At 27.0% G+C, this 15,752-nt stretch overlaps 2 protein-coding genes across 2 annotated transcripts; both read left to right on the top strand.

Annotated features, from left to right (window-relative positions):
- Nucleotides 1–4,942: 4,942 nt before the first annotated feature.
- Nucleotides 4,943–7,300, top strand: LOC132921431 (uncharacterized). Its single transcript, XM_060984455.1, has one exon. The coding sequence runs from the start codon at nucleotides 4,989–4,991 to the stop codon at nucleotides 6,534–6,536; it is 1,548 nt and encodes a 515-aa protein (XP_060840438.1). The 5' UTR covers nucleotides 4,943–4,988; the 3' UTR covers nucleotides 6,537–7,300.
- A 2,795-nt stretch (nucleotides 7,301–10,095) lies between these two features.
- LOC132921432 (17-beta-hydroxysteroid dehydrogenase 13-like) lies at nucleotides 10,096–14,686 on the top strand. Its single transcript, XM_060984456.1, has 6 exons — nucleotides 10,096–10,324; nucleotides 10,913–11,245; nucleotides 11,586–11,715; nucleotides 11,797–11,914; nucleotides 12,004–12,117; nucleotides 13,410–14,686. The coding sequence occupies exons 1-6, from the start codon at nucleotides 10,142–10,144 to the stop codon at nucleotides 13,510–13,512; spliced, it is 981 nt and encodes a 326-aa protein (XP_060840439.1). The 5' UTR covers nucleotides 10,096–10,141; the 3' UTR covers nucleotides 13,513–14,686.
- Nucleotides 14,687–15,752: the final 1,066 nt, after the last annotated feature.

Here is a 15,752-nt window from a genome sequence, read left to right as displayed (position 1 = left end):
ATCTAAATATCATAATATGTAATCATTTTTAAATATTTAATGTCCAATACGATACTTGAACTAAACATTATACCTACAAATTATAAAATAAAATAAATGTTTATAGAACTTCAAGGGGAGCTGGAACCTTTCAGCACATAAATAGGAAACTTCTTTATACGCGTGCATAAAAAAAATAACTATAATTTATAATCATCTTAATGCATTCGATTTTATGTATTACAAATTTAATGTACGCACTAAATATGATGATTTCAAATTCTTTTGTTCGTTCTGTTTAAAGTCTTATAATTTAACTTATTTTGGTTCCACTGGTGTCATATTTGGACATTTGATACTCATTAATTTTATTCGCAAAGAATATTATACTATAAGAATTTTTTTAGAAATATATGTATTTACATTTACTTATCTATAAATAATTATATTTTTTAATTGTACTTGTACAATACATCATATGATTCATATTGTACATCGTAACCACTCTCTCTATATCTATTTTCTTATCGTCTCCTCTCTTGTATATTCCCTATGGTTTTAAATCGTGTCAATGACTTTCGCGTTCAGATATCCCGCTGCGGTCGCAATGATGTACAAAAAATATTATGAAAAGAGATTAAATCGTTGTACCTACATACGAGTATACAATTAACAGTTCTTAGTGTCTTACATCCATACCTATACAATAAACATTATACATATTTTAATATATATATAATATGTATCCCGATACTTGTACTATCTTACCATAATATTATACGTTAACTCGGTTAATCTTATTACTACACATCAAGCTTGGGTTGAGATACGTTGAACTTTTGACTAACTTAATATATTAACTATTTAGAAATGTAACGAATCCGCTACCACCAACATTGGTTATTATTTTTTTTAATAGAGTCGAGTTTATACTGTATTATTCGTAATATTTTTAAATACAAATTATATTAAAATTCTCAACTTCCAGAATTACTGACGAATTAAAACTCCAATTATATCTCTGCCACTATCAAATTCATCGTTGCCTTTATCTAATAAATAGACTTAAGTATATTTTAACATTGTATATAATATATATATTTATTTTTATAATTATATATATTGTCGTATTTGCTAACCATTTACCTATTTTTATTTTTCGTATAATCCATATTTTTATAAATATTATACATAAATCTATCTCAATGGCCACGCAATCAAGAATTTTTTAAATCTAAAAGCAGCAATATACATATACCTAGTATTCTATGTAATGATATATTTTAGTTGATCGAATCCGGAACAAATACTTTGAATCATCATACATACACCAATATGTATATATATTTTATCACGTACCGAAATCTGCCACGTTGCCGTTTGAAATGTGGGCCAAACTTCAATGCGTTTCAAACTGTGATTTTGTTGTTCCGTTCGGAAACTCGGACATTATTGTACAAATTATTTCTCTTTGTGGAATATTTCATGGCGAACAGTAGACGAATCAATCGGCTTATATATATAGTCAAGCCACAAGTTCTAGGTGTGTTTCGCCTAGGTGGTCGGTGTAAACGGAGCAAAGACGATGGGATTCGGATTGTACACAACGGAGCCCCCTAGTGATGTGTAATTAGAACCTAATTACATATTGTATTCAAATTGCAAATTTCTACAAAATTCTTTCTACAATATGAATTAGATATACCTATATTTATATTATATATTGTTCATGGTCCAATAGATACACATCAGAATCAATTAATAATACTCGTAAATAATTAATTACAAATAAAATACCAAAACTTACGAAATTATATCATAGAAATGTATTACAAAAAATATATTTTTATACTTTTCTAATTTTCTCCGTTTACGGGTATGCATATTCAATATCATTGTGAAAAAAATTGTTGCTACTTTAGCTACTTAGATTTCAAATGTATATATAATTACTATTGTATTTCGTATTTCTGTGTTTATAATATGTCTATAAACCCTAATCGTCCGTATATTGTATATCTAAATTGTTTTTATTTATAAAGATTAAGAAAAATGTATTCCTATCGATTAGGTTAAAAATTAGGTACAAAAACAATTTATGTTTATAATATCTTGACAAATAAACAACTGCATTTTAAATTTATTATAGTTTATATGAATAAATTACATATTATGAATCATTGAAAGAGAATAATGAAAAAAACGTCTTCATCGTCTGATCATTTTTTATACCATGTAACAACTATAACTGTAAGTGTGCGTTAACCGACAATGAGTTTTCGATTTACTTGTTTAGTAAATGAATCGTGACCAAATATACTAAGAATATATACAGAAATAATGGCAGAGAGTAAAAAAAAATCGTCACACAACCGTCCAACGTACGTGAGGAATTCTAGTTAAAGAAAAAAATTATATATGAAATATAAATGTATGATATGATTGGTTTAACAACGACGGTCAAGTCTAAACTATACTCACGTAAGTTGATTATATTTCGATGGAAATCTATTCGAACAATGGTTCTTTTTCAATTATATACTCCACCCACTATAACAGTTAAAAATTAAAATAGGAACGCAAATGTTATCGAGTTAAGAAAAATGCGTTATTTACAAAATAGAGATAATAACCGTTAAAAATAGAAATATTTCTTGGAAAAAAATATACATAGACAAAAATTCTTGAATATGTTATAATATGTAAACATATTTAACGTTAACGGTTTAAATATTTTAATATAATTACTTCAAGCTTAAATATGATATAAAATATAAATAACAAAGCGCTGTTCGGTCAACAGCCCTATGCATGTTGGAACTTGGCCAAAATCGACTCTCTACATAAATGTAAACCAAACATTTGTAGGAATTGATTTTTTCATAGGTATAAAAGTGGTAATCGACAGGTATAACATAATGAACGATGAATGCAATAAATACATTATAATAAATAAATATATTTTATTCGGTTGCGTATGAGCTAACTAATTACTATATAATTATAAATATTGTAGAAAAGCATAATGGGAAAACACGTACAGAATATGTTTCAGCTAAGTATATAGTATATATCCGATAACATAGATTATCGTTCGATCGATCTATAAAAACATGACCACCAATAGTATATAATATATATGATTAATGCCTAAGACTTCGAATGGAAATAGATGAAATAAAATACCGGAACATCGAACAGTCCGAACAGGGAACGAATATTCTATATAATATAATATGTACCTACCTATAATATACATTCTACCATTGGTTATAAATACTATAATAAACTATATTACAGTATTATAATATTATAATAAATAATATATAATCAATGATTCTACATATAGCTACAGAAAAATGAAACAACCAGCAATTTTACATGATGACAAGCAGATTTCGATATTGGTTATTGTTGAAAACATTTGACTTTTTTTTTACCCCCAACATACGATGATTCGTGTCATACCCGTCATCTCGTATTGAGTACTTTATACTCATGTGTGTTATGATTTTAATAATAAAATTATTTATCTGGTCACCCGATTATACCACATCAGAACGCGATCTTCAACGTAATATGTATTGTGTTTATTATTTTGTATTTATAAGTAGGAACACTGTAAATATACATTTATGTGCATTTATGTTTGGCATGATTGTCTTGACGTTTCTGGCAATTACCCACCACTGAAACTGATCAAGATGAATATGGAATTTAAAAAACATTTGTTCCAATTTACATTAGTTTTATAAGTTTAAAAGTGTAACCATAGCACCACAACTACTAGCTAAATAATTTGACGGCAATATAATTAAACAAACACCTAGGTATTACATGGTGATAACTAAAACATTACAAGTTGCAAATATGTGATGTAATATAAGTTTTTACACATATTAATGAATGTTAATTTACCTTGTTGACGAGTAACTGCAGTGGGAGTACGAAAAAAATAAAATATAAAAAATATTACAATAATAATAAGATGATTGGGAATGTTATGAATAGCGTGTGAAATAAAATTCAGACAACCATTTTCATGACTGTCGAATTGATTCGCAGAAATTCACGCAAGATGATCCGAATAATAAAAATACAATATGTATATACACATTATAATAACTCGGCTCCGTTAACAAGTACAGAAAAATCACGATTTCGTGCACTCGTAACGGATACGTAGGTTAACTGCAGACTGCTGCAAATATGTATATAATAATAAAATATACTACATGGTCGTAATATAAAATGAATTTTTTTTAAAGTGTATTTAAATGTGACATAATTTATATGAAATTAAAGTAATATGATACTGAACAACCAGACAATCGATTATTTTTAAAATACAAAATATAATTTAAGTTCAAATTTATATTAGTATAGTAAAATTTAATTTAGTTCTTATCATTCATTATTTTAATTCATAAAAATATTAATATATAATAACTTTATCAATTTTTATGTTAAAACAATTTTTTCTTTCGCGCAGTACTAATACTTAAGATTTATAAATACCTATGTGCCGATTGTTAATATGCTACTTGAGTTATACTACATACCTATACATTATACAAACAAGTTAATAATTTTAAGAACGAGTTTTGTATTTAATTGTCACCTACTCGTTCTCGGTAATGTGTTAAAGGTCAATATCATGACGGAGCAAGTTCGATGACCGTCTAACCAAATGCTAATAATACTTTTTTTAAATCCCAACCGATGCTGGTCAAAACAACTATATGTATGTAACTAATTCAATGTACACGCAATATATAATATTATTATAACGGTACCTGTACGTACAGACTCAACTAGAGGCAAAATTAAAGTTCCGTGCACTGTACGTCACGATGTATTTAAACCGTAATTTCCAGTTTGTTGTTACGACTACCGGTTATACAAAGACATGACCAGTGAGTGCGCTAGGGGAAAAAATACGTTCTCGATCGTTGTCGAGCTATCATATAGTAGCAATAGGAGCTGCAGTAGTGTAGTTATACAGCACGATGGTGGTTGCGTTGCGGATTGTTTGTGTTTTAGCAGTTTTCTGTGGAGCCCTGCAGGCCGCTCCAACGGTCACGTACGACCAGAGGCAACATGGTGAATTCAATTTGCAGGTGGATGTAGACGATGTCGCTATAGTATTGTTGGCGAGCGACGAGCTCGCCCAAAGAGGTATACTGCAGAATAGCAATAAAATGTATCAAATATTAGGGCGCCGCAACGGCGTCAAATTGAAAAAAAAGCATCAAAAGAAACCGGTGAACTGCATGACAACAACGGTTAACCCAGAAGTGCCCTACAGCGAATTACCGTCGTCAACATCATATCTTCTGACATCATCACAGGGATACGATGAATTGTACTCAACGTCGACTTCGAGCCAAGAAAAATTACAGGATATAATACCCGCGGCTGCTGCGTCACTCGTGTTTGAAACAAATGTTCCGACCGCTCTCGATAGTTTAAACACCACAAGTAGCGACTCATATTCTACAGTTATAACACCAACTCCGTTTGTTAACTCGTCTGAAATAGAACCTCTAAAAACCATAGAAAAACCTACAGTAGTAGGTGGTGCCGTTGAAACCAATAATAATACAGAAATGGTTGCGATACAAACAATAGAAAAATCTACAAATGTAACAAGCTTGCAGGCATCAGACATTTCAAAAGGTTCGAAGACTGACGTTAAAACAATTGGTGCACTTTCAACAAATTTTGAAGAAAATCCTGTAAGCGTATCATCCGATGTAAAAATAGTAGACAAAATTACTAATGACAAAATTATTAAAGTCGACGATACCCCGGCAAAGGATTCGAACACTGAAGATAAATCAAATGAAATGACTACTGTAAGAATATTAGAAACTATAGAAATCAAGGAAGTAAAACCCGCCGAGATGATCGTTATAAAAACTATGAAAAAATCTACGAACGGCGGTCCGATACCCGAAGAGTTCGTTGACGAATCTGTAGTGGACGCATCGCGTGTAAATGTTTTGGAAACGCAAGTAAATACAAAAATAACTAGTGAACCTACAGAAATGATTGCCATGAAAACTATAGAAAAACCAACATTTTCCGAAGTCTTAAAGGTCGTAAAAAACCCTATGAATGCGGCCGATGCAGTTAAATCTGCAGATACCCAAGCTAATAAAACGACTTCGGTAGATTTGAATAAAAGTCCTGTAGAATTAGTCGCTATGAAAACAATGGAAAGCCCACATACTACTGTAAGGACAACAACTTCTATAGAAAAGTCTGGAATTACAATAAGTACTAAGGTAGTGGAGATACAAGAAGACACAAAAATGCCTTCAGTAGAAAATATAGTCTCAAGGTCTGCTCCAAAACAAACGGAAATGATCGCCATGAAGCCAGTAGAAAATTCGGCGACGGTAAAAAGTGTAATTTCCGTAAAAACTGTGATCAAACCTGGAATTCAAAAGTCAACACTGTCATCAAACAGTTCCTTGATCATGCGTAAGGTAGGCGATCGTAAACCGTTGCCCACAATCACATTAGAAGTGGCAACTCCAAAAGTATTGTAGGTAAAATGCTTGATGATAATTGTAAGATTTTTAAAATATTGAAGATGTTTTTGTCACTTTAGAACAGCGTTTAAATATAATTATATTTAAATAATGTTTATCTTTTAAGCGTTAACCTAGTATAAATCAATACCTGGATGGCCAGATAATGCAATCTAAAGACTTATTAATTATTATATTTTAAAAATCAAAACCCGTTTTTATGAGCTTTAAATATTTATAAAAATTATTCGATGTTATACCATTGTAAATTGTAATTGTTTATTTATTTAAATAATACAAATTTAAATTTAAAAAAAAATCTATTATTGTTTTTATGTAAATATATAATATTTTATAGTATTAATTAATAAAATAATAGGCAATTTAAGATAATTGTATATTTATTATAGGACATAATATCTTAAAATATAATGATATGTTTACATTATTCATTGATACAATCGTTTTGGCTAACCTAAACTATTATTTTTAGTCGAAAACGATAATTATCCAAAAACTCCAAATGTATAAGAATAAAAATTAATCTTTATATATTTATTTATAATTAATATTTATTATTTACCTTCTAAATTATAACTTATTACCTAGTTTATAAAAATATTTATGTACCTAGTTTTAATGATTATAACTTATAAGTTTTAAATTTTAAGCATACTAAAATTAATAGTCCTTTTTTGTTATTCTATTTCATACAAAATACAAATTATTTTCAAAACACTAAATACCAACTGAAATATAATAAATATTTTTCATATTTCGAACTAATGTATTTTATTAGTGGCATGGCGTAATCTAATCATTAGTCAATATAATAGTGTAAAGCTTACACAGTAAACAATCACTGAAAAAAATTAATTTCCACTACTACATATAATTTTCACGTTCAAATATCTAGACTTTTTTCTCATACTAGTAATTCTAATTATCATAAGCGCAATTTGAGGGGGGCTTGGGGAGGGGGGATAAAATCAATCATTGCTCCCCCAAAATGGTTTGTATATATACCTTTTCACCTTTATATATCTTAGGGAGCATACACACAGTATATACATGCAAATTATAATAACCCCCACCACCAAATTTAAAACTCTAATTGGCAATTGCTAAAATGCTAATTATACATAATTTATAAATTAAAAGGTGAATAATATAGGTACCTAGTTGATACATTATTATAAATGTTTGATAGTTGGTTAACAAAACTACTCGACTGAACAACAAACATCATTTTAAGGCTAACTAAAAAGAAACTAAAAATATTATTACTGTTTACCATTTGACTGAAACGTCGAATAGCACTGTTTACCTACATAATAGTTTAAAATTAATACTATAATATATACTGCGTCGATAAGAACGAAGACCCATTTAACTGTAGCTATACCTATTTTTCGTTTGTATTTGAGCAGAAATATCTTAATTTATATCCAAGTGATCGAAGTTAAATAGGTCATTAAATTATTATTAAATACCCTATATTTTTATTTACATTGAGTCAGGGCTTAAAATTAAGGTAATTTGCTACTGCACAGATAATTTCACACACCAAAATAATATTTTAAAATAATAAACATAGGCCTAGTAGTGCACAATGCACATCATACCACATATTATATAACTTCGTTGCATAATTATTTTTGATACTTATTAATAATAGGGCACAGATGTTGTTGCATTTGCAACTTTTTTTCTACTTCTTCAATATATTTCTAAGTACGTTTTAAATGCGTGTCATGTATAAGAACGAACTAAAATCTAAAAGTTTTAAGTTCAATTTTTTACAATCTTATTGAAGTTATTCATTTATATACATTATACAACTATTTTAGTTATATAGTCGACACTCAATAACCGTCATAGCATCTATGTTATCTTATGAAATAAACATAATTTCAAGTTGGTAAGTATTTAATACAGCACAAAAATAATTTGTGAAATATGACTATTTAACAATTATACATTATATTGTTATAATTTGTTCTTCAGCTACTTCAAATAGAATACTGAATTATTTATATTTATATATTTTTTGGTAGAATTTTAGATAATAACAGTATATTTAAAACATTTTTAACAAAACGCTGTTATTTTTTAATGCATTTTTTTATATTTTAACTTTTAAGTGTAATTTTTGGTATTTTTTAGTGTAATACTGCAATCAATTTTACTAATTTTCTAGTACTACAATACGTATCCGTGCTCTACTTATTAATAATTTTCAATATTGAATATTAATCAAATAAAAATTTATAAAATCCAAAAAAATACTGCACACAATTTTAGGCTCTGCATTGAGTACATTTAAATTTAAAATAATATTTATTCATTCAATAGTTTTTCTTCAGCTCTCACTAATATTATTCTAAATGTCCAAGTAATAAATATATTTTCATGTGTTTTCATGGGTTGGACAACAATAACTAACATTTAATGAATCAATATAGTGAGTTAATGGTACCTTAAAGGCTTAAACATGATTATTAGTGGCCTATAATTGGTCCATTAAAATGATTTATTTTAATTCAAACCTACATTAAAATTCTTCCGTGGTTTAACACGTACCACTCTGATTTTAAGCCACTACATAAAGAAGATCTAAATGAACACTATTGCCCCCCCCCCTTTTATCATAAGGAAAATTTACGTTTATGATAAATCCGTATAGTTATTGAATGGGTATATATATATACTGAATTAAGAAACAGATATGTTGTTAGTTTACTACAATATATCAACATTATAAGAATTTAAAATTAGGTTAAGAAAACATTTGTATAATAGCACGTAGGTATATAAAACAATTTATAATTTAAATCCTTAGTCAGTAAGTATTTTAGTAGGTTAAAATATTTATGTATCAACATACAGAACTAGGTTAAATTATGATATAATATGAGATGTGAAAAAAACAGAAAGGGTCAAGCTGTAGGTACCTTTATATACTTGGTACCTATACTGCGGACAATGGTTGTGTTGATGGCCGATGGGATAACTACAAGTTACAACATAATACAATATAAATATATTTTAATAGTTTTATTTATATTAGTAGTTATTATTTAATATTTATACTTTGAAACTGGGAGGTAATCGGTGTATGTGAATAATGACTAATGAGTATGTGACAATATAAACAGTTGTATAATTATATATTATATTTTATATTTTATCTTGTAGGTGTAAAAGTATGTAATTTAGAAAGAAGGAGGAATAAGAATTAAATTCTAAGTGATAACTAACCAGTGGTCACCTTATAACTTTTTAAACATTGAACTATTAAAATAATATTTGTTTACCAAATAAATATTAAAGTATTTATATAAAGATATATTACCATATTAATAACCTTCACTTAAGTTTTATTAGTTACTTATCTATGAAATTAATTTTCATCACACTATCTTATTCTTATTGACATAAAATGTAATTGTAAATTACTCAGCAATTTTCAAATACATTTGTCATTGAATCAAATGATCGATTGCGGCATTAAACCATTACAACTTATAAGTATTGGTCATTTAATTTTCATAAAATTACTTTAGTTCATTTTAAACTTCTAACTTATTGTAGTATGTTAGCTTAATTCAAAATATATAAATATGGCAATTACAAGAAATAAATCTTTCAAACAATGTCAGTACAAGCAAATTCCAGCCAATCCAATACGATTAATATTTGAAATATTGTTGTGCATTTTACTTATAATACCGGCTGTTATGTGGGCAACAATAAAATTATTTTATAAATCTCCACAAAAAAATATTAGCGGACAAGTTGTTTTGGTGAGTAATAAGAAAAATCGAATTCCTATATTTTTTATCACATTATTTATTTCAACTCGATTTTTATCGTCGAAACCTAAATTCGTTAGTACAATATTTAGGTTTATATAGTAGATAAGCTTTTATGGTTTTCAGATACATAATTGTATACAACATTATACATTATTATAACATTATTACAGTATCAATGCTAGACGGATTTAAAATTTACAAATTTACACTCATCAGGACTGCGGAAGTCAGCACAAAGCAGTCACCCTAGTCATCTAAATTCTAAATACGTATTAAACACGTAAACATGTGTTTGAGTCCTGTATTATATAAACTAATAATAGTAATAACAAATATTATGACCACTTTTATTTGTAATTTATATATTATATTCTCTTTTTTTTCTGTTTTTCCCGTACATGAAAAATTTGGTATTAATTATTTATCTTATAATATTAGTTTAAACTTAATCTTTAAACTATTAAACCTGTATATTTAAATTTAATTTATCTAATCTAATTATAAATTATTAAAAATACTGTCATATTACTCATATTATATTATTAATTGTAATTGGAATATTATTTATTACTATAGGTTACCGGGGCCGCTAGGGGTTTGGGCCGCGAGCTTTGCAAAAGGTTTCACACGCTGGGCGCCAAAGTTGCTTGCGTTGACATCGACGGTGAAAGGTGCGCCGAGACGGCGTTAATAATCAATCGAAAAGGCGGAACGGCGAAGAGTTACAAAGTCGACGTGACCGACCGGCAACAAATAAAGACCATGCACGAGGCCGTTATAAAAGAACTAGGTCCTGTGGACATAGTGGTGAACAACGCGGGCATTGTATTGGCCCATATGTACGTCAATCCCGAATCAGATCAGCTTATCGAAAACTTGATCAACGTCAATCTCCTTGGACAAATTTGGGTGAGCTTGGCACTGCAATGATATATATGATACCGCGCTACTTCTGTCGATTTTAATTTTTCTTTTCAAAATTAATGATAAATTATATATCTGAAGATTTTAAAAAAGAAATGTAAAAGTTAAAAGATAAATTCATTACGTCACAATTTGTACTAAATCACAAACACTTACATTTTTAAAAACTATTTTTTATATTCCAATTTTTAAAACATAGTACGTGTTTAAATTGTTTTCGATGTTTGAACTGATTTGCTTAGACGACATGTAATATCAATTGATACATTTAGTTCTCAATTTTTGGCATTAATGCTTTTTAAATGACAAAAAAAAATTGTTATAGATCAATAGAGAATTATTGCCCTCGATGTTGGAACGAAATCACGGACAAATTGTCGCTATATCATCTATGTCATCGATGAGTGGATTGTCTGGAATATCTACGTACACAGCCACCAAATGGGCGACAAATGGTAAATAATAATAGTAAATTATAATTTTAATATTAATATTATCATTATCCATTACTATATTTCTATATTATGTGTATCTAGGCATGATGGAGAGTTTGCATAATGAACTGAGAGAACTGAAATCAGCCGTCGTATCAACAACGGTGTGCCCGTATTTTATAGAAACTAATCCGGAAATATCTAAACATTTAAAGCTCAGGTATATATTACAATTTAATGGTTAAATAATAATGTTTTGTACTTAAAAACAAAAATAATATTATTTATATACGACTAAATGTATTTTAGATTACCAGAAATGCCCACATCTTTTGTTGGTGAAATCGTCATGAATGGTATACTAGAAAATCGAAGAATTTTTTCAGTTCCCAATCACTTTATGTTTCCGGTTAAACTTGTAAGGTATGTGCATTTTGTTCAACATTTGTTACATAACAATAACCAATAGATACAAAATTTAAACCTTAAATAACAATGTATAATTTAATAATTTACATTTCAATTTAAGTACCTAAGTATTTAACTAAATACGTTGATAAATTAACTGCTAAATATCTATTATATAGTTGAATCAAATACTATGCAACACGCGTCTATACATATTTCATAATTTAGTTAAACACATTATTTAATTCAATTTTTAATTACAGCTTTATTACAATATTACTATTTATTAAGCATTGTAAGTAGGGGAAAGGTGTCCAAAGCGGCCACCTAAAATTAGGTTAACCCTAATGAAATATTATTAAAACATTTAAATTACTTAGATCCTAGAAAATTTTCTCTTATTGAAGAAATTTAACAATTTTCTAAAGACTCATTGAATACAATATGCAAATTATCTGGTTTAGACTAAAAAGTAAAAGATCATTGCGATTGAGTTAAAACAATTATCTTGACAGTATAAAATGTGCTTAGATAAATTGATTAATACAATTTAAAATTCATCTAGCCAATTAAAAAATGACTTACATAAAGAAAAAATATTAATTTGTATATAAGGACATCAGGTATTATTTTTATAATCTATATAATTGTGGTATAGTATAAATAATTACTTTAATTATGTAGTTTATTTAATTGTTTGTGTGTTTTAAATAAAGTACCTTTAAAACATTATTAGATTATATTGCACTAGGTACTTAAAAGCACTTTTTTTATCATTTGATGACATGAACATTTTTGAGAGCCCTTCTGGAGATATGCATTCTTGAGGCCCTTTAAATACCAGGCCGACATTGCTATTAACTAATTAAACTTAAATCAATTCTATAATACATAAAAACTTATGTAGATTTCGAAAAAATAATAACTGGTATATTAATAAATATGTTTAAAAATATAATTATTTATTCGTAACACTTACCTTACATCACCAACATCAAAAAATGAAATTTTAGTTTTAAACGAAAACTACAAATGTTATCAGTGGTTTACTGGTTTATCAGTTGATAAATATGATAACAATGAATCAATCCCATAGAGTAATTAATTATTCTATGATCAATCCACATGATATAACCAACTGTTTATTTTTTTACGACAGAATAATAAGACTAAGACATGACCTAAAGTGGATATATGTATATATGACCACTTTACCTCCTTTGTACACCTTTCCCATATTTGTCATAGATTTAGAATAACTACCTAATAAATAATTTGTTTTAATTTTTTTTGTATTTCTTTAATAGAATGTTACCCGATAACCTACAGCGGTTAATCAACAGGATATTTTATGTGAATATCATTGGATTTCCAAAAGATATAGAATTGATGAACAGATATCGGCAATAGAAATGTTGAAGAAAACTGATAGATGATAATTAATATATTTGTGTTTATTTGTGGTGAAAAAAACAACTTCTAGACTCTATAGTTGCACACATATAAATAAGTCATATAGAGTATAATATTAATTATTTACCATCATGATAAACAATAATAAAAATATAGGTAGGTATAGGTACCTATCTGAATAATATAAAGGTATAAATATATTAATATAATATAATATAATATAATATTGAACACTAGACAACAATAAATAAATAACCAAAAAACCAAAAAACCAAAAACGATTAATAACGATTACCTACTTAAACCCCCTTCCAAAATATTAATTTTTTTTTTAATTTGTTATGCATGTATTAAATTTTATCATAAATGATAAAATTAAAAATACAAATTATATATAAATATATGTATATTTTTATCAAATTACTTCAATGAGATTTGTGTAATGAACAGTAATTAAGACTGTTAAGAGTAGTTATGTTTTGTCATATATAACTCATAAGTCTTGGAAAATACTCAGTATAATAATACAATAATATATTATGTAAATTTTTTTTTTTTAATATATATAAAGTTTTATCGACTAATGCTGTAGTTTTAACTTATTGATAAATGATAAGCAATTCATTTGGGAAATTAAATATACGAGTACTATAATATATTTTTAAAACTTAAATGTTTATTTAACAAACTTTTGAAAATTGGAATAATTTGATGAATTTATGAACAATATATGAATGTAATACCTATGTAGAAAAAAAACACATTTTTCCCAGAATAGAGATATCATTGAAGGAACAGGGCATGCCCTGCAGTATTTAGGGAGGTAATGGATCCAGATATCCTCGTTTGATACTCATATTTTGTTCGTACATAATACGTAGGTACGGTTAGATACGTACACATTATTTGAAAAAATATTATATTAATTTGTTAAGTTTAATTTGTTATTTATTAATGCTAAATGGATTGACCTTATTCTTTTATCATATCACCTAGACCAAGAAGAAGAAACATTATGAACACAGATGAAATTATTGAAGAATTTTGCTTAAAAAAAAAAATTTTTATTTAAAAATATAGACAATTTTAGTACTATAATTTATTAATTTATTATTGTTATTATTAAGTAAAGCATCGATCATCAACAATTTAATTTTCTCTATTTCTCTGCTCTCGCAAAAATTCTAAAGATGCCTTTATAGAACATAAAATAATAGTTTTGAAACTTGTAATATATACTTTATTACCTCTATTCATTTAATATATTTATACCATTTAAGGCTTTTTGTTTTAATTATCTAAATTAATATTTTTTCAAAACAATAATTAATACTAATAAAATATAATACGAGTAATGTATGAATACATGATATAATATTTATTATTTAACTTTATTTTTAAAAATAACTGTCTAAGCCACACATGTGTTTTATAACTTTAAGACCATTTAAGTAATCCAAAATAAAATATATATTTGTGTAAATTATAATAATCATAAATTAAAACGAGTCGTCACAAGATTTCTATTTTTATTTTTTTTAAGTACATCACGCTTGCATATGCTGTCTCTGTCTTAGTGTCTTACACATAGACAATATGACAAATTTACGTTCAAGAGTCCCAATTTTATATCGTTAGATTTTACATTATTGTGATTTATTTATCAAACTTAGAGGCAAGAAAAATAACATGATTTGTATTTTGTCATTAGTTTTTACAATATTTTAATGTTAATGATGGAAGTTAATACTTATGAGTATTTTTAAATTTTAATATTTTCCAGAATCATAATTAGCTTAAAAATTATGTCAATGAAAATAGGTCAATTTTCTCAAATATTGAAGCTAGTTACACAAAAATGGAAATACGGCTAAACTAACATTTTGTATGTTATGCGTAGTTAAAACGTAGACAACACATATGGGTATGAATGTATGATGTAGTACTTTTAGTTTTATTATTACAATTATTGGTCGTGTTTATATAAATTTAAATAAAAAGGAAAAGTTTTTAAATATTATTTAGAATTATTTAACTGTTAACAAAATATACTTAGTTGTTGTAGACGTATAATTTAATTTTAAGAATAAATATTGATAAAATAAACATGATCTACTTGTTGGCTTATTGAATTACTAATGTAAACCATAATCTCATAATATATTAAATAATAAGAATTGCATCTACTCTATAGTATAAATGTATAATAGACAATAGTAATATAATATATAGCTTAT

The sequence above is a fragment of the Rhopalosiphum padi genome, chromosome 2, assembly GCF_020882245.1.
Source record: "Rhopalosiphum padi isolate XX-2018 chromosome 2, ASM2088224v1, whole genome shotgun sequence".
NCBI classification, from domain to species: domain Eukaryota; kingdom Metazoa; phylum Arthropoda; class Insecta; order Hemiptera; family Aphididae; genus Rhopalosiphum; species Rhopalosiphum padi.
This window is presented reverse-complemented; position numbering and strand designations above follow the sequence as displayed.